Raw genomic sequence first — 22,416 nt, 5'->3', positions numbered from 1 at the left:
CATCCAGAACTCATCTGTCTGGGCTTAGGGGGGGGTTGACTATAGAAATTAATGTCTTGTAACCCCAAAGTTGTTTTCCACTTCCTCTGTTAGGGACTGTCCCTGTTTAAAGACCACCCACCTGGCCAGGATCCAGGGATATGCTTGCCTTACTGGCTGGCTTTTGAAATACTCTCTGCGGAGTGACCATCAGCTAATTGGGAAGATGGGAGAGAGAAACTTGGGTACTTAAACTAGTGGGTGGGTCCCCCTGAGGTTCTGAGAGGAGCCCCAGGGTGGATAGCTCCTCCCCTTTTCTGACAGGCACCTGTCCACCACAGCGCTGACCTGCAGGGCAAGATGGGGGAGTTCTTGCAAACCTGGAGCCTAACAGTGGACTCAATTTGAATGTGCCTACTTGTCTGGTTGTACTGCTGAGAATCTGCCTATGAAAATTTGGGTAACGCGTGTCCTCCTGAGAAAAAGAGAATTTTGTCATTTTGGTTTCATAGGAAGTCTGGAGCTATGAAATCTGAAGTACAAACTCGGGGGCAAACTCTCATTTACCGTGGGGACACTTCACAGGGGATAGTAAGTCCCACTGACACATGTTCCAGAGCTGTGCACCCCACAAATGCCCAGATTTATCTACTGCAAGTGGATGGCCCGTGTTCTCTCAGCAGAAAATTAAATTACTGACACTAAAAAGAGCTATGAACAGAAGTGAAGTGAAAGTCGCTCAGTTGTGTCCAACTCTTTGCGACCCCGAGGACTATATAGTCCATGGAATTCTCCAGGCCAGAATTCTAGAGTGGGTAACCTTTCCCTTCTCCAGGGGATCTTCCCAACCCAGGGATCAAACCCAGGCCTCCCACACTGCAGGGGGATTCTTTACCAGCTGAGCCACAAGGGAAGCCCGACACATTAACACATTAACAGAAAAAAATGTGTTCAATTATATAACTGAACAGCTAATGTTAAATTCATGTAATAAGGCTGTTAGATGGTTATGACACACCTGGTGGTGGTTTAGTCACTAAATCATGTCTGATTCTTGCGGCCCCATGGACTATAGCCTGCCAGGTTTCTCTATCTGAGGGATTCTCCAGGCAAGAATACTAGAGTTGCCATTTCCTTCTCCAGGGGGTCTTCCCAACCCAGGAATTGAACCCTGGTCCCCTGCACTGCAGGCAGATTCTTTACCAACTGAGTCACGAAGGAAGCCCCTACACACTGCTGCTGCTGCTAAGTCGCTTCAGTCGTGTCCCACTCTGTGCGACCCCATAGACGGCAGCCCACCAGGCTCCCCCGTCCCTGGGATTCTTCAGGCAAGAACACTGGAGTGGGTTGCCATTTCCTTCTCCAATGCATGAAAGGGAAAAGTGAAAGTGAAGTCGCTGAGTCTTGTCTGACTCTTAGTCACCCCATGGACTGCAGCCTACCAGGCTCCTCCATCCATGGGATTTTCCAGGCAAGAGTACTGGAGTGGGGTGCCATTGCCTTCTCCGGCCCCTACACACACCTACACACATTTCAAATATGATAAATGTTGGTTCTTGAGATTCAAGGCAAATGTATTTTGATGTCATGTCTGAAAAATCAGGTATTAGATTTCACACCAGAAAGTAAAGCCAAATTATACTAATCTTGATATGATTCTGCCCTGGGGATGGATATTCTTTAAAATGTTTCCGTTTTTAAGGTCTCCTACAGGAAAAATGGGGGAAAAGCTTACAAATGGTCTTTCACCTTATCAGCTTCTAAAAACATTAGAAAACAGTACCCTGAAGCTGAGGAATAAGAATGCATATTTGACAAGAGAAATATAATGTCAACGTTTAGTATTTGCTCCACGGAAGGACGAGAAAATACGCAAAGGCGGGGGAGCACCTTCTGGTGTTCTGAGAGGCTCCCGGGCTGGCCGGCTAACAGAAAACACCCCGGGAGCCGCCCAAGGGAGGCGGTGCCGGTGGAGCCACAAAGCCTGCCTCCCTCCCTGGGACGCAGCTCACAGCGGAAACGGAACACAAGCGTGGAGGAGGGCTCTCCGCTCCTCCCGGTGAAGAGCCGCTGACTTACTTCCGTCTGGAAGGCGCGCCAGCACGATCCCGCTGCCTCCTCTCGCCGTGACCAGAAAGCCAGCCTTTATCACCGACAGGATCGCGAGGCCCTTGGCTTTGGCGATGACGTGCGCTGCAAAAGATGAGGGCAGGGTGCACCCCGACGGGTCAGACCTGGGCACGGAGCTGTGCTTCCCGGACCCGGGCCCCCCGGTAACTGAGGACAATCCACCCCAGGAGAGCCTGAAGCCTTTGGTGGCCCTAACCCGACAGGAGAGGTGCTCAGAAATTCTGCAATGGCCACAAGAAATGAGAGCCTGGAATGAGACTGTGCTGATGTCTAGCAGCAGGGGAAATAATTTGGAGATTTCAATTAATTTAGAACGTAATGTATAATTTTCAAATTTATTCAAAGAAATTAAGATCTACAGAGTATTAAGGAGAAACTTAAACAGTGACTGATACGCCGTGTGTGTGGCAGAGTGTTTGAGCTTAAAGCCACATCACTGAGCTCACCTGCTAATAATATGAAAATCTGGATTCAAAACCAGAAAAATTTAATGATTTTGCCACTTAAAAAAGGCTTTTAACTTTACAAAATGATTTGATCAGTATTTGAATAACACATAACTACCAAAGCACTGAAAATATACTTCCATTTACAAAATATTGGTTTATTCACATTTCAGGGAAGTTCTTTCCATAAAAGCAAGGTTATTAACATAGGTCCCACTAAACACAGTGTCTCACTATTTGGTGGATTTATTTACACAATAGTACATCTTTCAAATAACAAAGGAAGCCTTAAGACTGAAATTATTCTTGGAACCCAATACTACTTTTAAGGTAGTTTATCATCATTTTAGTCATATATTATTTTGAAGAAGTCAAACCAAATAGTGTACTCAAATACACACAAAAGACTTTGTATGTATCCTTCAGTCCTTAGGAGACACTAAATTTCGAATACAATTATGCATACCATTTCAAAATTTAAATTAACAACAGACCCTCAGAGATGATTCAACCAAAGGCACCAGGAGGGTGACACACAGACTGTCTGCAGCTGCTGGTCCTGAACCAGGGTCAGAAGTAATGCTGTTCAGAGGGCGGCCTGCTGAGGTGCCTGAGCTCCATTTCTAAGGGGTGTAACAAGGCGATGATGACGGACAGCTTCGTTACAGCCAGGAGCCTTGTTTATACAGCACAACCGGCAGGCCATCCTCAACACCGCACAGGCGTTCCCACTGCTTTTACAGTGAGCTCCGCCTCTGTTCAGAAACATTAAATAGAACCAAAGTAGATTTCTTTAATGAACACATTTCAAATGTCAGGTGTGTTTTTAACATCTTATCCACCCAAGTTTAGGGACAGTAAACTACCAACAATTGCTAAATAATTGTCCAGTTAGCTCTTTGTTTGTAACAAGGATGGATCGATTGCAAATTTACTCTCTAAATTCAGTCTCACATCTCAGAGCCCTTACACCAGAAAACTGTGAACTCACAGCCAAGGAGGTCTAAAGGGCTGGGCATTCTGTTTTAAAATGCTTGGAGACTTCATCTCCTGTTCCGTAACAGAGCTCCCGGTTTTAAAGTAAACATAGCGGCCCTCCCTCCGCGTCCCATGGAAAGGCAAGGCTTGGTCCCCTGGCAGCTGGGCCTTCCTGCCTCCCACCCCCACCCTCCACTCGCAGTCTGTATACCCTGGGAGCAAGCTCTTCTTCCTAAGGCTCCTATGTAAACAGATTTTCATTTTCTGAGTGACAGCCAGTGAAAGGGAGTTGGGTGACCTTTAACTGGAGGCAGAAAAGGCAAGACAGAATTGTGCTGGACAAAATCGTTGAGAAATACCCAGATATTTTTACGGTAGGAAATACACTTTATCTGTAAGTTGGGCTAGCCTGATATGTAGCTGATATATATCAAGAAATGTCTTCTACCTCCTGCTTCAGAACAGAGCTAAGAAAACTCAGATTTTTCTGGTTGGATTTCCTTCAAGTCCTATGCAGTGCTTCTCAAATGCATGTACCTCACTGGAGATCTTGTGAAAAATGCGGATTATGATTCCTTAGGTCTAAGAAGAGCCCGAGGTCCTGCATTTCTAACAAGCTCCCAGGTGATGCCCGAATGTTGTCCAGTCTGCTCTTTGAGTATCAATGCTCTAAAAAGCCCTGTTTTCTTAAGATGAGAGGAGTGGCTAGGCCAAAATAAGAGCAATTAGTATTATTATTATAACAACAAATTAGTAATTTTTAAAAACATTTAAAGACCTGTTAAATAACTTCAGAAAATCTAGCTTAAGAAATTAAACTCCTTTCTTTAATGAAGGATCAAAGTCCTGCACTAAGAGGGAAATTTGCCTTCCCAAGCTAGTTTGCATACGAGTCTCTTAGCATCAGATAAGTATTTTCTGAAACACCTTTTAGAAACAACGGGTAGTAGTAATGAACAGACAGTGGTTCCCAAAGGCTTGCCTCTGGACCAGGTCTGGTGTGGCCCGCATGACTACAGGAGAATCACGGAGTCTGATTCAGCAGGTCTGGGGGAGCTTAGGAACTGAGGTTTCGGACCCCAGGAATACAGATTTCTGGTTGTACTGGAAATCAATGATTAGTCTTCTTAAACCACTGTAAGGTATAACTATCTTATCTAGAAAGAAAAAACACAAATTTAAAATTTATTTATGAGATTAGCTAGTGAGTTTGCAAAGCCCTCAGAAACTGAGGACAAGGACCTGTGAGTTTGAGAGAAATGGCGCTGGCAAAGGACAGGGAATACTCACAAAAGGGGAAGGAGCAGGAAGGCAGGCAGGAGAGGAGGCGGGGCGGGGAAGACAGGCCCAGAGCAGAGAGGCGGTCTGAGGACCTGTGCGCAGTCAAGGGTTGAGAAGATAATTTGGGAAACAGAGCAAATGCAGAAGTGGAAAGTACTCATATTATTCACCTACCAGGGATGATCTTATCAGGTCCATTTCTGGAAGTTATTTCTGTGAATTCTCTTAGAATTTTAGCAGCCTTTTTTGCTTCAGATTTCAAATTGGAAGGTATAGGGTTGTTCACTAAAAGATTAAAAAAGTGATTTTAATGAAAAAATCTACTAAATAGAAGTTAGAAGTTTGTTGTAATTTCATTTTTGTCATACACAATTAAGCATTAACAAACTGTATCCTACCAGACAAAAGAAATAAATTGAAAATCTTTACTTGGTAATCATTTCATCTCTATTTTCCTAATAAATTAAATTCACTCTGAGATTGGGAAACCTTAAACTCTCAAAAATCTTAGAAATTTAAAATCACGGCGATCTAAAGGATCTTAAAAGGACTTAGCAACTGAATAGCAACAGTTTGGAAGCAACACAGGCTAAGGTGGGTTCTCTCCTGCGCTGCAGCTTCCAGGCAGAAAAGCGGGAAATCTTGGCCTTCATTTCCCTCCCCTCAGGAATCCTAGATCCATTTGCTGACATTCAGTGTAAAAACTGATGCTCTAAACACTTCCCCCAGTTTCAGTTTACACAAATGGCAATTCCAACACCAGCTTCTGCCTTTGAAGCTCTCAGTGCACTTGTAATTTGTTCTTTTATGATGAGTAATATTAATATACTTCCATTTCTGTCAAGTCTTTTTTAAAAATATTTCTTGTCTACTTAGGGAGGGTATTTCTGTTTCTTATTGATTTATATGTTAAAGGAATTAACCTTTTTTTCTAGAATACAAGTTACATTGATTTCCTCTTTGTCATTTGTCTTTTCAATTTTCTTATAATAGTTTTTCTACTTTTTAAAAAATGAAATCAAATTCATATTCTCTTTTAAGTCTGCTGCTACTACTGTTGGTGCTGCTAAGTCGCTTCAGTCGTGTCCGACTCTGTGCGACCCCATAGACGGCAGCCCACCAGGCTCCCCCGTCCCTGGGATTCTCCAGGCAAGAACACTGGAGTGGGTTGCCATTTCCTTCTCCAATGCATGAAAGTGAAAAGTGAAAGTGAAGTCGCTGAGTCTTGTCTGACTCTTAGAGACCCCATGGACTGCAGCCTACCAGGCTCCTCCTTCCATGGGATTTTCCAGGCAAGAGTACTGGAGTGGGGTGCCATTGCTTTCTCCGTTTAAGTCTAACAAGTATTTTTTTTTACTAAATAAAGTAGTCCTCAAATTCATTTGGAAAAATAAGCAAGAAAGGCTAGAAGAAAATGTGTGAACCTGGAAAAAGAAGGTGAAAACCTCCATCTAACATATTATAAAGCCTCTATAAGTTACCTCCTGGTGATACAAATATGGACAGAAAAATCAATTTTACAAAATAGAAAATTCAAAAATTGGCCCAAATGTATAAGGGAATTTAATATGTGATGAATACTGCATCTCAAATAAATGTGGAAAAGTTATCTTACACAATAGTCATCCTTTGGGGGAAAAAATCATCCGCAGTGTCACACTACATGAACTCCAAATCTATCAATGATTCAAAATGCCAAAAGTCAAACCATAAAAGAATTAGAATTATGGGAGAATTACTTTTCAAATTCATAGTGTAAAAGGCCCATGAATTTTGAGACAAAAAGTTAAAAAAAAAAAACAACAACAAATTATGGCATAAGTGCATTGTAAAAATAACAGAAAAAGTATAGGTATGCAAATACTGAAGAAAAAAGACACCCCTACCACTGATATGCACCAGTACCGCTGTCTGCATTTAGCATGGCTTCAGTTGGTTCCTACTGTTAAACAAGTCGATTATTTCATTTTTAGTTTTTATTGATACCACTGTTGGATAGTAATTATCTTGAGAGAATCTTAGGAGTTGGAATTAATGACTTAAAAAAAATTTTTAGGCTTTTTTCCATTATGAAGTCGCCTTCTAAAAACACTCTCCAACCTTAGAACCACCAAGTGTTACCATGAGACGTGTACTGTCACCAGGGAAGCAGCAGAGGCGAGGTGGGCATGTCAGAACAGGACGGCAAACTTGTGTTTATCCAACACCAGCCAACGTCTCACTCGTCTCATTTTGTTTTGCGTATTTTCTGTTGGTGCTCTCTGCCTATCTTTCTGGTCCTATACTCATTTCTCTATAATTTTCATATTAAAATTTCATGTCGCAAGTTTCCATCTCAGCTTCTTGTTTTTTACACTTTTATGTATAGTTTCTCAGTATTTGTTTTCATTTATGTGGCAATATCTCTCTGGGCTTTTTATCATTATCATCTTTCTATTATTGTGACTAAAAGTCTTACTTTAAGAAAAAAGTTACATGAGTATTATTTCAGATTTTCTTTCAGAGCTTTTATTTTACATTAAATATTTGACGTACTTCAAACTTCGTGTTTGTATAGGATGTGAAGTTAGAACCTAATATTTTAAACATATATGACACAATTTATTGAATAAACCACAGCACTTAATTAACAGTGCTACATTCACAACAAAAGAAAGGAGTATTCATATAAATATATATACTCATGTTTAAAAATATATGACAGAGATGACACAGTAGATTAATAAATTGTTCTGGGACAACTCTGGGTCATTCAAAGGAAAACAAAATAAAATTAGATTACGACATCATATCATACAAAAAATTCAGTGTAACTGAAGGCCTAAATATTAAAAGCATAACTTTGTACTTTTAGAATAAAAAGAATAGGGAGTATCTTTATGATCTGAGGATGGAGGAATGGTATAAACAAGGCACAAAATAAAGGGAAACTACAAATATATTCAACTACATTAAAATGTAAAAAGTTATATATCAACATACATTTAAAAATAAGAATATAAGCCACAGACTGGAATATATTTGTCATAAGTATAAATGACAGAGATTTAGAACCCATAATATATAAAGATATTTTACTTTTTAATACATTTAAATGTATTTACATGTATTATGATTGATATAATTTATGGTTAATTGATTTATTATAATTACAAATCATTGAATTGTTCAATTTGTATCTCTATCATATCCTTAGTATTTTTTCTTTTGGTATTTAAAATTTAGAGCTCTTCAGGTAGACTTTTTTAAGTCCATCTTTGGTTCTGCACATTTTGCTTCTTCAATTTCTCCTTTTTTAAAAAAAAATTTATTGGAATATAGTTGATTTACAATATTGTGTTAGGTTCTTCTGTACAGAAGAGTCACTTACACACATATTTATCTACTTTTTTTTTAACACTCTTTTCCCATATAGGCTATTACAGCATATTAATCAGAGTTCCTGTGCTACACAGTAGGTTCTTATCATCTATTTTATACGTAGTCAAATGTATATGTCAATCCCAATCTCCCAATTCATCCCTCCCTACCCTTTAAGTTCTGGTAAGCATAAGATTGTTTCCTACGTCTGTGACTCTGTTTTATAGAGAAATTCATTTGTACCTTTTTCTTAGATTCCACATATAAGTGGTATCATATGGTATTTGTGTTTGTCTGACTTACTTCACTCAGTGTGGGAATCTCCAGGTCCATCTATGTGGTAGCAAATGACATGATTTCATTCCTTTTTATGGCCGGGTAATGTTCCACTGTATATATGTACCACATCAAGAATATATAAAGATCTTTTAATATCAAAAAATATGAAATTGCTATAGAAAATTAGGCAAAATATTCAACTACTAATCCACAGAAGAGACCACCATGGCCAATAAATACATGAAAAGTGGATCAAACTCCTAAGAAACCAGGGACGTGCAAAACCAGACCATAATGCATCATCATTTCTCGTCCTCTAGGTGGACAGCAATGACCAAAGCCTGCAGTGCCCATATGCAGGCCGGGCAGGGGCACGGAGGGAAGCCTGTGGCCTGCTGGTGAGGTCCTGAGGAAGGGCAGCTGCTGTGGGAGCTCTCTGAGGACAGCAGAGATGACCCACCAATTCCACACCTGGATGCACTCACGGAGACACTGGTGGCTGGGCGGGACGGTGGCCCCAAATTCATGTCCGCCGGGTCCTGTGAAAGGGGTCTCACTTGGAAAAAGGGCCTTTGCAGGTGTAACTAAGTTAATCCTCCAGACTCCCCAGGTGGTCCCTAAGTGCAAGATGACTATCCTTAAGCAGACAGAAAGGGTGAGACCTGGAGAGGAGGGGAGGCTGCACTGTGCAGCCGCCAGCCTGGAGCCCGCACTGTGCAGCCGCCAGCCTGGAGCCCGCGGGCTGGGGAGAAGGCGGGCCTTCTGGAGACATGGGGCCCTCCAGGTGCGGCCGCTGACTCCGCACAGGAGGCCTCCCCTGTGGGAGACGACCTGCCTGTTGCTGTGAGCCAACCAGTTCTGGGTAGCTTGTCATGCACCCAGGAAACCAGTTCTACATGTGTAAGAAGGTTCATTGAGGCAATGCTTTTAATAGCAAAATAGTAAGAATAGCACATAAAACCAAACACTTTCAAAGCAGGAAACAAATTCCGCTCAAGAGGAGGATGGACATACCTAGCTTGGTATAGTATTGAAACTGTATTCTACACAGAACTTCAAATAAGCTAGGTTTACATGTATCAGCATGGCAAAATATGAGTATTGAGAGGAAAAGCAAGCTACATAAAGACATATAGGGCATCACACACATGTAAATGTTTATATAAATATATATAAAAATCAAGTATAATGATACTTGCTGTGGGGTGTGGGGAAGGCTTATATAGGAAGCTTGCTGGAAACTTGTACTGTGTATCGTAAGTCATGGAGGTAAATTGTTATTCTCAATAGTCCTTTGTATGTTGTATGTATGAAATATTACATAACAAAGATTGCTCAGCATAAATTGAATATTGAACAATTAAATATTTAATGTAGTAGTGGAAATGCATGACTCCAGCTATTAAAAAAATGTATATTATGAATAATTACTCCATACATTATCTTCTGTTTAAAATGTGACCTCTCACAATGAACATGTCTTGTATGAAGAGGTGTAGAAAAGTGAAAAATATATCCTTACATTTTACACAAACAAGAGTGTAGACAGCCTCCCCTCCCCTGGGCATGTTTGGACACAAACACACACACAATTCACAGGATAGGGACTGGGTGAGTAGCTACACACTAAATGTTCAATTATTATCATATGCATTTGTGTATCATTGCCAATTCTTAAACTTTAATTTTAGGAACTAACGTGCAGTTGCTCTTCGTCTCCCCAGTCATGTATTTAAAATCACACTGTCCCATTTCACTGATGGTACTAAGATACTGAAGGGCTGATATTCTCAGTACTCTGCTCTCACTTTCAGCGGTGGATATGAAGCACAAAGATGAACACAGAAAAATTCTCAGAAGACATAATTTTTAAATAGGGAAGCAATCTTAAAACACCCATTTAAAAGTATGTCAATGTACTAGTGACTTTAAACATTTCCTATTATCAGTGCTTTGGTTAAACAATCTGGATTTAAAAGGTCTTAGAAAAAATATAACCTAGAAAAATTCCTAACGAACATATTTATGTAGCTATTTGGGCCATTAAAGTACATTTTATAGAAGTAGCTGTTAGTCGTGACTTGACTAATGTTGTGTTACATTGCTTCAGTCATATCCGACTCTTTGTGACCCTAAGGACTGTAGCCCACCAGGCTCCTCTGTCCATGGGATTCTCCAGGCAAGAACCCTGGAGTGGGTTGCCATTTCCTTCTCCAGGGGATCTTCCTGACCCAGGGATCGAACCCTCGATTCTTATGTCTCCTGCATTGGCAGGTGGGTTCTTTACCACTAGAGCCACCAGTAGCAGGCTAAAGACATGTAACTGTTTTTGATATTCCACAGTGATCCAGAAAAAGTGTATATGGTGGGGGCATTTCCAAGTTTTCAACACAGTACTGACGCAGTGAACAGACTCTGAAAACCGCAGCCAGAGTGAACAAGTGATGGAAGCCAGCCCCACTTGCAGTGATCATGACGAGGGAGGGAGGCGCTGAGCCGCAAGAGTCAGCAGGGCACACAGGGACACGAGGGGAAAACTGACGAGACTGCACCTGTCTGCACACTGCACCCGACTAGGCAGGCCTCTGTTCTCTTACGCAGCCTTGCTCCTAACAGAACGGACAGCTGCAGGCGGAGGGCTGCTGGGTGAGTCGCGCGGCTGGGCAGGAGTTCCCACCCACGTCAGTGCAGCGCTGTCCTCGGGAGCGGCTGCTCAGATAGCAGGGCAGCATGTTTCCCCACCCTTTCCCTCTCCTTCACTGGCTGCGGGGAGCTGCCCATGACCTGGAGCATGAGGGGGGAATAACTCTTATAGTGGCAAGAAATTGAGATTTGTGGGCTTGTTGTTGCGGCTGAAACTTATCATCTCTCCATGGCATTACAGAATATGGGAAAGTATTTGCAATTTTTATTTTCTTTAGAACTAGACTTGACTTGTTTTATATACATTCTAATCACTCAATTAGTTTGGGGAGGTAGATAAATGGGTAAAAACACTTTTAAGATATAACATACATATGTTAATATCTTTCTCTTTGATTACATAGCTTTTATAATAAACTATTTGCAAGTCCTTCTTAAAGAAAGCAAACATGTGGCTTTTGCCTTTTCATTAAATGTTAAAATGGATGAAAAGATGGATCTTGGCTGCACCTGTAAACAGCCTCACGTCAGAGGGCCCTCCCTGCACTCCCCCCCTGACCCCTGAGTTATGCCAGCTCCTGTGGCTGTAACCTCCCGCCCGCCTGGAGGAGGTGCAGGTGGAGGCATGCGGCAGGTATACCGGGACCTTAACTGTGGGAACCATTCGCTCTGAAGGGGGATATGTGCGAGGACGCAGCCCTTCTTGGAGGAGATGAGGCTCAGCCGCAGACAGCACAGCGCCGTGCTCCACCAGCCTGGGCCCCTCTGGGAGCTGTGCCCAAGGGTAGAGGCAGACGTGGGATCTGGGTGAGGCGGGGGCAGGACCCTCAGAGCCTGTGGGGGCTCCAGTTTCTGAGTGGAGGGGGCTGTGTGGAGTTCTCTGAGGGCTTTTCTTGGGCCTGTGGCTCAGAAGGCTCTGCCGGATGACCTCTCACCACTCGCTGACCCCGCCTGACCCTTCCTGAGGAAGCTGGGCATTGGCCCCTCTAAAGGAACTCTGCTGGTCCTCTCGGAGCACACGATGAAGGCCGCGTGCGGAGCCGAGAGCACCAAGGACTCGGCAAATCCAGCCGCCACCTGTTCTCCTATGGCCTGGATGTGAGAGTGCTGCTGCTGCTGCTGCTAAGTCGCTTCAGTCGTGTCCAACTCTGTGCGACCCCATAGACGACAGCCCACTAGGCTCCCCTGTCCCTGGGATTCTCCAGGCAAGAACACTGGAGTGGGTTGCCATTTCCTTCTCCAATGCACAAAAGTGAAAAGCGAAGTGAAGTTGCTCAGTCCTGTCCGACCCTTAGCGACCCCATGGACTGCAGCCTACCAGGCTCCTCCATCCATGGGATTTTCCAGGCAAGAGTACTGGAGTGGGGTGCCATTGCCTTCTCGGATGTGAAGAGTGGTTGGTTGCAAAAAACCAAATCAAAAGAACGTTTCGGGGGAGAACACACTTTCAAAGATGAAATAGGTAAAATCCCGTCATAGATTAGCATTGACAGCTAAACACTCGTGACCTGTGGTGATAAAGGGCACTAAATAGTGAGCTCAAGTCGAAAGTGTTCTCCCACAAAGAGAATCGCATTCTACGCATCAGTACACTTGGATTACAGAAGAAGTGCTCAGTTATTGTTACAATCCAGTTACCAATAAAATCTGTGGAAGGTTGTTTTCTCTCTTGTGTGTCAATACACAGTTAATGCCTCTTGGCTGCCAAAGCCTGATCTACTGGCTGGCTGGCCCTATAGGAAAAAAATGGCAACCTCTTAAAATACCATTCATTCTTCAAGATCAACTTTAAACGCTTTTTCTACTTGAAATCATTGCACACAGACAGCCCTTTGAGGAACTGAAATCTTAGACCAGGCCTGAGATTTGGCACAAAGCCCTCCCACCCACCTGCCCTGCTCCAGGCCATCCCTTCCTGGGGCAGCTAAGCAGAGCCTCACCACTTGGACCACACAAAACACGGGTGAGCTGAGGGGTGAGGAACAGCCCTACCCCAGGCCTGGAGGGCGAGGCCCGGGGGCCAGCAGCACCAAGGCTGCTAACGCTGACTTCATCTACCTTGCCAGCTCAACACTGTCACTTGTCATCTGACTCTACAAAGATTAGGTCACTGCAGGTGCAGACCTTCCACACACCCTGAAGGGAGTACAGGCTGGAGATCAGGAACAAAGCCCTCTCTGCTCTGGAAAAACTGGTAGAACAGGCCTTCAGATAGATATTTTCAGGAGAAGATTTTAAGAGCCCAATTTCTTGCCTTTTCTCATATCTAGAAGAGCACTAAAATCATAAATGGAGACACCCCTTCCTTGTGACGGGCAGCAACTTCTGCCAAAATGTGTGCTTGGCTGCAGGTACCCCCTTCAGCAAAACAGAAGTACTGGCCTCCCCGCCCTATCTCTTCAGAGCAGCTCCTCAGCAGAACCTCCGCGACGGTCTGCTGGGTTACGGTCCTCATTTTGCGCCCAATAAACTGAACTCTCAGCTCTCACGCTGTGCATCTCTTTCGGTCAACAGCCTCTAGGAATGAGCCAAGAGGTGGAGGCTACGGTCTTCTCAGCCTCCCCAAGGCGCCATCCTCTTCTATTCACACTCAACCCTAGGCCTGTGACTTTAAACACCATTTATATCTGGTAATCCTTTCCCGAAATGCCAGACTCAGAGTATCAGTTACTAATTGACATTGAAATCAAGTCAGCATCTCAAATAAATCACATTTAGACATTACAGTGATGCCCAACTCCTCTCCAGCCTGCTCCCCAAGTTTCCTTTCCAGGTGGGCTTCATCCATCAGGGAGCGCACTCTCAAACCCCAGGCCAGCTGGGGCTCCCACGTTTCTCTCATGCCTTGCCATCCCCCAGTACACAGCTCCGAACACAAACCTCCAGCTTAGAATCTGACTTCAGCTCACCCTCCTCCCACCTCCAGTCTGGCCCAGGGAGTATCAGTCCTGTGGTGTCCATTCAGCAGCCTCCTCTGGGGTTTCTGGTTCCAGTCTTGAACTCCTGTGGTCATTTCTCCGAAGAAATGCTCTAGGTAATATCTCAAACAATACCCGTCCACTGATAACATCCTTAAAGTTCCTCCAACACATTCAGCCTGCACCATGACCTGTATCTGTGTGGGGCAGATGCGGGGTGGCTGGGCTTGCCGGGACTGAACAATAAGGCCGAGGAGCCAGAGGAGAGGACAGACAGGGCCCAGAGCTCGGCGGGCTGCGGGTCATGTGGGCGGCGGATCAGCCCCAGGGTGGCCAGTGCCAGCGGTGAGGCTGAGGAACCACGGGCTCCGAGTGTGCTCCAACCTCAGCTCCCACCTCCCCAGACCCCTTTCCGGGCACTCCAGCATGGCTTCTGCCAAGGCCCCTGGGTGGCAAGCTGATCGACACTGGGTGGCCAGTAAAGGTTTACAGGCTCAGTGAGGACCAGCTGTGGGACAACCAGGGTGCCAGCATGCTGTCCGGCTACGGGGAGTGGCTGAAGGGCATGTCCCTGCTAGTCAGGGCCTGACAAAACGTGGTCTGCTGGAGAAGGCAATGGCAAAACACTTCAGTATTCTTGCCTTGAAATCCCCATGAACACAATGAAAGGCAAAAAGATATGACACCAGAAGATGAGCCCCCAGGTCAGTAAGTGTCCAATATACTACTAGGGAAGAATGGAGAAACAGCTCCATAAAGAAGGAACAGGCTGGGCCAAAACAGAAACATCACTCAGCTGTGGATGTATCTGCTGGTGAAAGTCAAGTCCAGGGCTGTAAAGAACAATACTGCAAAGGAACCTGGAATGTTAGGTCCAGGTTCAACGAATCAAGGTAAATCAAGGTAAATTGGACATGGTCAAGCAGGAGATGGTAAGCATGAACATCGACATTAGAGGAATCAGTGAACTAAAGTGGACGGGAATGGGCGAACTTATTTCAGAAGACCATTATATCTACTATGGTGGGCAAGAATCCATTAGGAAAAAAAGGAGTGGCCCTCACAGTCAACAAAAGAGTCCAAAATGCAGTACTTGGATACAGTCTCAAAAACAACAGAATGATCTTGGTTTGTTTCCAAGACAAAGCATTAAACATCACAGTAATTCAAGTCTATACTCCAACCACTAATGCCAAAGAAGAGGACATTGGATGGTTCTATGAAGACCTACAAGAGCTTCTAGAACTAACACCAAAAAAAAAAAAAGATATCCTTTTCATCATAATCAGCTTCCCTCGTGGCTCAGATGATAGAGAATCTGCTTGCAATGCTGGAGACCCAGGTTCGACCCCTGCCTTGGGAAGATCCCCTGGAGAAGGGAATGGTTACCCACTCCAGTATTCTTGCCTGGAGAATCCCATGGACAGAGGAGCCTGGAGGGCTACAGTCCCTGGGGTCATGAAGAGTTGGACATGACTGAGTGACTAACACTTTCTTCATCACAGGGAACTGGAATGTAAAGGTATGAAGTCAAGACATATCTGGAGTAACAGGAAAGGTTGGCCTCCGAGTACAAAATGAAGCAGGGCAAAGGCTAACAGAGTTTTGCAAAGAGAACACACTGGTCATAGCAAACACCCTCTTCCAACAACACAAGAGATGACTCTATACATGGACATCACCAAATGGTCAATACTGAAATTAGACTGATTATATTCTCTGCAGCTGAAGATGAAGCAGCTCTATACAGTCAGCAAAAACAAAACCTGGAGCTGGCTGTGGCTCAGATCATCAGCTCCTTACTGCCAAACGCAGGCTCAAATTGAAGAAAGTAGGAATAGCAAGGAGAGATAAGAAAGCCTTCCTTGGTGATCAATGCAAAGGAATAGAGGAAAATAATAAAGTAGGAAAGACTAGAGATCTCTTCAAGAAAATTAGAGATAACAAGGGAACAATTCATGCAAAGATGGGCACAATAAAGGACAGAAATGGAATGGACCTAACAGAAGCAGAGGATACAAGAAGAGGTGGCACGAATACACAGAAGAACTATACAAAAAAGATCTTCATGACCCAAGAACTACAATGGTGTGCTCACTCACCTAGAGCCAGACATCCTGGAGAGTGAAGTCAGGTGGCTCTTAGGAAGCTTTACTATGAGCAGAGCTAGTCGAGGTGATGGAATTCCAGGTGAGCTATTTCAAACCCTAAAAGGTGATGCTGGTAAAGAGCTGCACTCAATATCCCAGCAAATTTGGAAAATGCAGCAGTGGCCACAGGACTGGGAAATGTCAGTTTTCATTCCAATCCCAAAGAAAGGCAATGCCAAAGAATGCTCAAACTACTGCACAATTGCACTCTTCTCACACGCTAGCAAAGTAATACTCAAAATTCTCCAAGCCAGGCTTCAACAGTACATGAACCATGAACTTCCAGATGTTCAAGCTGGTTTAGAAAAGGCAGAGGAACCAGAGATCAAACTGCCAACATCTAAGGGATCACTGACGGAGAAGGAAATAGCACCCCACTGCAGTACTCTTGCCTGGAAAATCCCATGGATGGAGGAGCCTGGTGGGCTGCAGTCCATGGGATTGCTAAGAGTCGGACACGACTGAGCGACTTCACTTTCACATTTCCCTTTCATGCATTGGAGAAGGAAATGGCAACCCACTCCAGTGTTCTTGCCTGGAGAATCCCAGGGACGGGGGAGCCTAGTGGGCTGCCGTCTATGGGGTCGCACAGAGTCGGACACGACTGAAGTGATTTGGCAGCAGCAGCAGGGGATCATTGAAAAAGCAAGAGTTACAGAAAAGTATCTACTTCTGCTTTATTGGTTACACCAAAACCTTTGACTGTGTGCCTCACAACAAACTGTGGAAAACTCTTTAAGAGACAGGAATACCAGTCCACCTCACCTGCCTCCTGAGAAATCCGTATGCAGGTCAAGATACAACAGTTAGAACCAGACATGGAACAACAGACTGGTTCCAAGTCAAGAAAGTAGTACATCAAGGCTGTATACTGTCTCCCTGCTTACTTCACTTATATGCAGAGTACATCATGTGAAATGCTGGGCTGGATGAAGCACAATCTGGAATCAAGATTGCCAGGAGAAATATCAATAACCTCAGATATGCAGATGACACCACCCTTATGGCAGAAAGTGAAGAGGAACTGAAGAGCCTCTTGATGAAAGTGAAAGAGGAGAGTGAAAAAGCTGGCTTAAAACTCAACATTCAGAAAACTAAGATCATGGCATCTGGTCCCATCACTTCATGGTAAATAGATGGGGAAACAATGGAAACAATGACAGACTTTATCTTTTTAGGCTCCAAAATCACTGCAGCCATGAAATTAAAAGACACTTGCTCCCTAGAAGAAAAGCTATGACCAACCTAGACAGCATATTAAAAAGCAGAGACATCACTTCGCCAACAAAAGTCCACTTAGTCAAAGCAATGGTTTTTCCAGTGGTCATGTATGAATGTGAGAGTTGGACATGTGAGAGTGAGAACTGTACAGGAGTTGGTGACCAAAACCATCCACAAGTAAAAAAAAAAAAAATGCAAGAAGGCAAAATGGTTGTCTGAGGAGGCCTTATAGACAGCTGAGAAAAAAAGAGAAGTGAAAGGCAAAGGAGAAAGGGAAAGATATACCCAACTGAATGTAGAGTTCCAGAGAATAGCAAGGAGAGATAAGAAAACCTTCTTAAGTGAACAATGCAAAGAAACAGAGGAAAATGGTAGAGTGGGAAAGAGATCTAGAGATCTCTTCAAGAAAATTGGGGATTTTATGCAGAAGGGAACATTTTATGCAAAGATGGACACAATAAAGGACAGAAATGGCAAGGACCCAACAGAAGCAGAAGATATTAAGAAGAGGTAGCAAGAACACACAAAGAAGTGTACAAAAAGGTCTTAATGTGGATAACCACGATGGTGTGGTCACTGATCTAGAGCCAGACATCCTGGAGGGTGAAGTCAAGTGGGACTTAGGAAGCATCACTACAAACAAAGGTATTGGAGGTGATGGAATTCCAGCTGATCTATTTCAAATCCTAAAAGACGATGCTGGTAAAGTCCTACACTCAATATGCCAGCAAATTTGGAAAACTCAGCAGTGGCCACAGGACTGGAAAACATCAGTTTCCAATCCCAAAGAAAGGCGATGCCAAAGAATGTTCAAATTACAGTACAACTGCACTCATTTCACATGCTAGCAAGATTATCCTCAAAATCTTTCAAGCTGGCTTCAGCGGTACATGAACAGAAAACTTCCAGATGTATAATTTGGATTTAGAAAAGGCAGAGAAACCAGAGATCAAATTGCCAACATTCGTTGGATCATAGAAAAAGAAAGGGAATTCCAAAAAGAAAACTACTTCTCCATTGACTACGCTAAAGTCCTTGACTGTGTGGATCACAACAAACTGTGGAAAATTCTTAAAGAGTATGCAGGTCAAGAAGTAACAGTTAAAACCAGACACGTAACAACGGACTGGTTCCAAGTTGGGAAAGGAGTACGTCAATGCTGTATATTGTCACCCTGCTTATTTAACATATATGCAGAGTACATATGCAAAATGCCAGGATGGATTACTCACAAGCTGGAATCAAGACTGCTGAGAGAAATATCAACAATTTCAGATATGCAGATGATGGCTTAATAGCAGAAAGCGAAGAACTAAAGGGCCTCTCAATGACTGTGCAAGAGGAAAGTGAAAAAGCTGGCTTAAAACTCAACATTCAAAAAACTTAAGTTCATGGCATCTGGTCCCATCCATTCATTGCAAATAGATGGAGAAAAAATGGAAACAATGACAGACAGCCCAATTATTTTCTTGGGCTCCAAAATCACTGCAGGTGATGACTGCAGACATGAAATTAAAAGACACTTGCTCCTTGGAAGAAAAGTGAAAGTGAAAGGGTTAGTTGCTCAGTGGTGTCTGATTCTTTGTTTTCCTAGGGACATAGCCTGCCCGGATCCTATGTCCATAGAATTCTCCAGGCAAGAATATTGAAGTGGGTAGCCATTCCCTTCTCTAGCAAATCTCCCCCACCGAGAGATCAAACCTGGGTCTCCGGTAATGCAGGCAAATTCTTTACCATCTGATCCACTAGTGAAGAAATGTTATGACAAACCTATAGTGTAATAAATAGCAGAGACATCACATTGCCAACAAAGGTCCATATAGTCAAAGCTATGGTTTTCCCAGTAGTCATGTACAGATGTGAGAGGTGGACCATAAAGAAGGCTGAGTGCCAAAGAACTGATGCTTTCGAACTGTGATGCTGGAGAAGACTCTTGGACTGCAAGATCAAAACAGTCAATCCTAAAGGAAACCAACCCTGAATCGGAAGGATTGATGCTGAAGCTGAAGCTTCAATATTTTGGCCAACTGATATGAAGAGCTGACTCACTGGAAAAGACCCTGATGCTGGGAAAGACTGAAGGCAGGAGGAGAAAGGGACGACAGAGGATGAGATGGTTGGATGGCATCACCGACTCAATGGACATGAGTTTGAGCACTCTGGGAGATAGCTAAGGACAGCAGAGCCTGGTGTGCTGCAGTCCATGAGGTCGCAAAGAGTCAGACACTGCTTAGCGACTGAACAACAACAACATGGGCTATATCACTACCCTGTCTATCTAATCTTTCTCACCTAATCTCTCTACAGTGTAAGTGCCACAGGCTAAGCACATTGACTATATTATTCGGTGTAATATCTCCAGCACACACCCTAAGTGTATACAGTAAGTGCCCAATAAATATTTGTTAAATGAATAAAGTATTTGTGATTTTTTGGAATTAAAGGTCAAATCTCTGTGTGGACTAGGAAAGATTCATTTACTTGGAAAATCCAATAGGTTTAGAAGAATATGTGCTGAATAAGAGCTAAGGTTCCCTACCTCTCAGACTCTGTAACATTTCCCAGACGTTAAAAGAGTAGAGGGTAAGGGGGTAGTAAGGTATAAGTGGTATGGTGCCCTAGAATAGTCCTTTCAAAGTTGTCATGGGAAAGGGAAGACAAAACCAAACCAAACCAAAGCTGAGATCTGTGTGCGGCTCCAGTGTAAATGGTGCGCACCCCACTAAGACCACTTCTGCCCAGAAGGCACAGGAGAGCCAGCTGTGCCTGTGGCGGGGAACTCCACGTTGTTCCATCCGAGAGCTGGAGTGTCAGACCTTGTGAATGCAACAAGGATCATCTTCAGAATGAATGATAACTGAAGACCAAAGAGAAACCTATATGCAGGTCAGGAAGCAACAGTTAGAACTGGACATGGAACAACAGACAGGTTCCCAATAGGAAAAGGAGTACATCAAGGCTGTATATTGTCACCCTGCTTATTTAACTTATATGCAGAGTACATCATGAGAAACACTGGGCTGGAAGAAGCACAAGCTGGAATCAAGATTGCCAGGAGAAATGTCAATAACCTCAGATACGCAGATGACACCACCCTTACGGCAGAAAGTGAAGAGGAACTAAAACGCCTCTTGATGAAAGAGGAGAGTGAAAAAGTTAGCTTAAAGCTCAACATTCAGAAAACGAAGATCATGGCATCTGGTCCCATCACTTCATGGGAAATAGATGGGGAAACAGTGGAAACAGTGTCAGACTTTATTTTGGGGGGCTCCAAAATCACTGCAGATGGTGATTGCAGCCATGAAATTAAAAGACGCTTACTCCTTGGAAGGAAAGTTATGACCAATCTAGATAGCATATTGAAAAGCAGAGATATTACTTGGCCAACAAAGGTTCGTCTAGTCAAGGCTATGGTTTTTCCAGTGGTCATGTATGGATGTGAGAGTTGGACTGTGAAGAAAGCTGAGCGCCGAAGAATTGATGTTTTTGAACTGTGGTGTTGGAGAAGACTCTTGAGAGTCCCTTGAACTGCAAGGAAATCCAACCAGTCCATTCTGAATCCCAGCCCTCGGATTTCTTTGGAAGGAATGATGCTGAAACTGAAACTCCAGTACTTTGGCCACATGATGCGAAGAGTTGACTCACTGGAAAAGACCTTGATGCTGGGAGGGATTGGGGGCAGGAGGAGAAGGGGATGCCAGAGGATGAGATGGCTGGATGGCATCACCAACTCGATGGACATGAGTTTGAGTGAACTCTGGGAGTTGGTGATGGACAGGGAGGCCTGGCATGCTGTGATTCATGGGGTCGCAGAGAGTCAGACACGACTGAGCGACTGAACTGAACTGAAGACCAAAAGCAAACCTGACTGGGCAGAGATGGCAAAGACCCAACTCCTCTTCTCAAACCCACTCTGAAAAGTGACTGAACGTGAGGGCTCAGGATAAAATGCTTACATTTCTGGCACTTGAGTGTGTGGTTTGAGACTCATCCACATACCAGTCTACCATGCTTAGCTGCAGTCCTCGCAGGTCAGGAGTGCTTTTACAAAGCACACAGATGCTCAGTCTCTCTCACTGCCTTGCATTAATAAACTGCAGTGGAAATTGGTTCCTTTGGCTGCTAAATATGTCTTTTGGGGGGGGGGACCAGCAGTTTGTCTGTTCCCCCTAAAGAAGCATCCAGAGCAGGACAGGTGACCCGTTTGCTGAATCAGAACAAGTGTCCTCCCTGTGCCACAGCAGTACTTTGTAACCAAAGCTGATCCACACCAACATCCAGCCGGGTTTGTGTGGGAGCTGTCAGAACTTTCTTGCAGGTCTTTGTGTTTGGACTTATTGCAAGATTTTTTCACCACTGGGGAGAGCCTGAGAGCAGAGCTGTGCAGAGAAGCTCTTGACTAGAGTTAGAGAGAAGCCGGGCTCTGCTGGCTCTGCTTCAGCCGGGGCTGGGCCACAGCTGAAGCCACAAGCAGCCCTTGCAGTCTCTTTGCGCTTCCTGCACTGGAGGCGGATTCTTTACCATTAGCACCACCTGGGAAGTCCCCTCTTCAGGCACAGGGGCAGTAAAATCCTCTTCTGCTAAAGCCAGTTTGGATCAGACTTTCTGGAACGTGCAACTAAAGTTTAGTAAATGATCATAAATCCTACCCTCAAAAGACCTTCTACTTTGAACTCTATCAACCAAGCAGAGTTAAACCAGTTAAACAAGAAAATTCCATGTTGAGAGTTGCTATTGCAAACATCCTGTTTAGGGAAGGTCAGAGCCTCTTTTATAAACAAGGGAAGGGAAGCTACTGGGCTGGGGAATTCAGATCCAGCTGGGATGCCTGCAGACCACTGAGCCTGAGTGCCAGACACAGCCCTGGTCACTGAGAACTGGTGTCACAAGGCTGGCAATGGTGAGGACAGCTTCATGTTCAGCTGAACTCCAGAAGAGCCTGCCTAATGCATTTGAATAGCACAGATCCTACTGAATCTCTAATAAAAGCACATTGCCCAACCATAGTTGTGTACACTGAATTTCTCTGTC

General features: G+C 44.0%; 1 protein-coding gene and 1 long non-coding RNA gene across 6 annotated transcripts in view; both read right to left on the bottom strand.

Annotated features, from left to right (window-relative positions):
• Positions 1 to 22,416, bottom strand: part of SH3YL1 (SH3 and SYLF domain containing 1) — a 61,513-nt gene that overhangs the window by 36,113 nt on the left and 2,984 nt on the right. For 2 of the 5 annotated variants that reach the window (XM_027550748.1, XM_027550749.1), the window contains exons 2-3: positions 4,989 to 5,099; positions 2,059 to 2,172 (exon numbers count right to left, since the gene is read on the bottom strand). In XM_027550748.1, the coding sequence (XP_027406549.1) occupies positions 2,059 to 2,172; positions 4,989 to 5,099 (225 nt within the window). Of the gene's footprint in view, positions 1 to 2,058; positions 2,173 to 4,988; positions 5,100 to 14,005; positions 14,463 to 22,416 lie in introns of those variants that run through there. The other 3 variants (XM_027550750.1, XM_027550746.1, XM_027550747.1) reach the window with 3 other exon arrangements.
• LOC113897769 lies at positions 2,693 to 4,981 on the bottom strand. Its single transcript, XR_003512428.1, has 2 exons — positions 4,071 to 4,981; positions 2,693 to 3,310 (listed from the first exon to the last, which is right to left on the bottom strand). It is a non-coding gene; the product is annotated as an uncharacterized LOC113897769 (long non-coding RNA).

This window comes from Bos indicus x Bos taurus, chromosome 8, assembly GCF_003369695.1.
Source record: "Bos indicus x Bos taurus breed Angus x Brahman F1 hybrid chromosome 8, Bos_hybrid_MaternalHap_v2.0, whole genome shotgun sequence".
Taxonomy (NCBI): domain Eukaryota; kingdom Metazoa; phylum Chordata; class Mammalia; order Artiodactyla; family Bovidae; genus Bos; species Bos indicus x Bos taurus.
The sequence above is the reverse complement of the archived record's forward strand: the minus strand, read 5'-3'. Positions and strand labels throughout refer to the sequence as shown.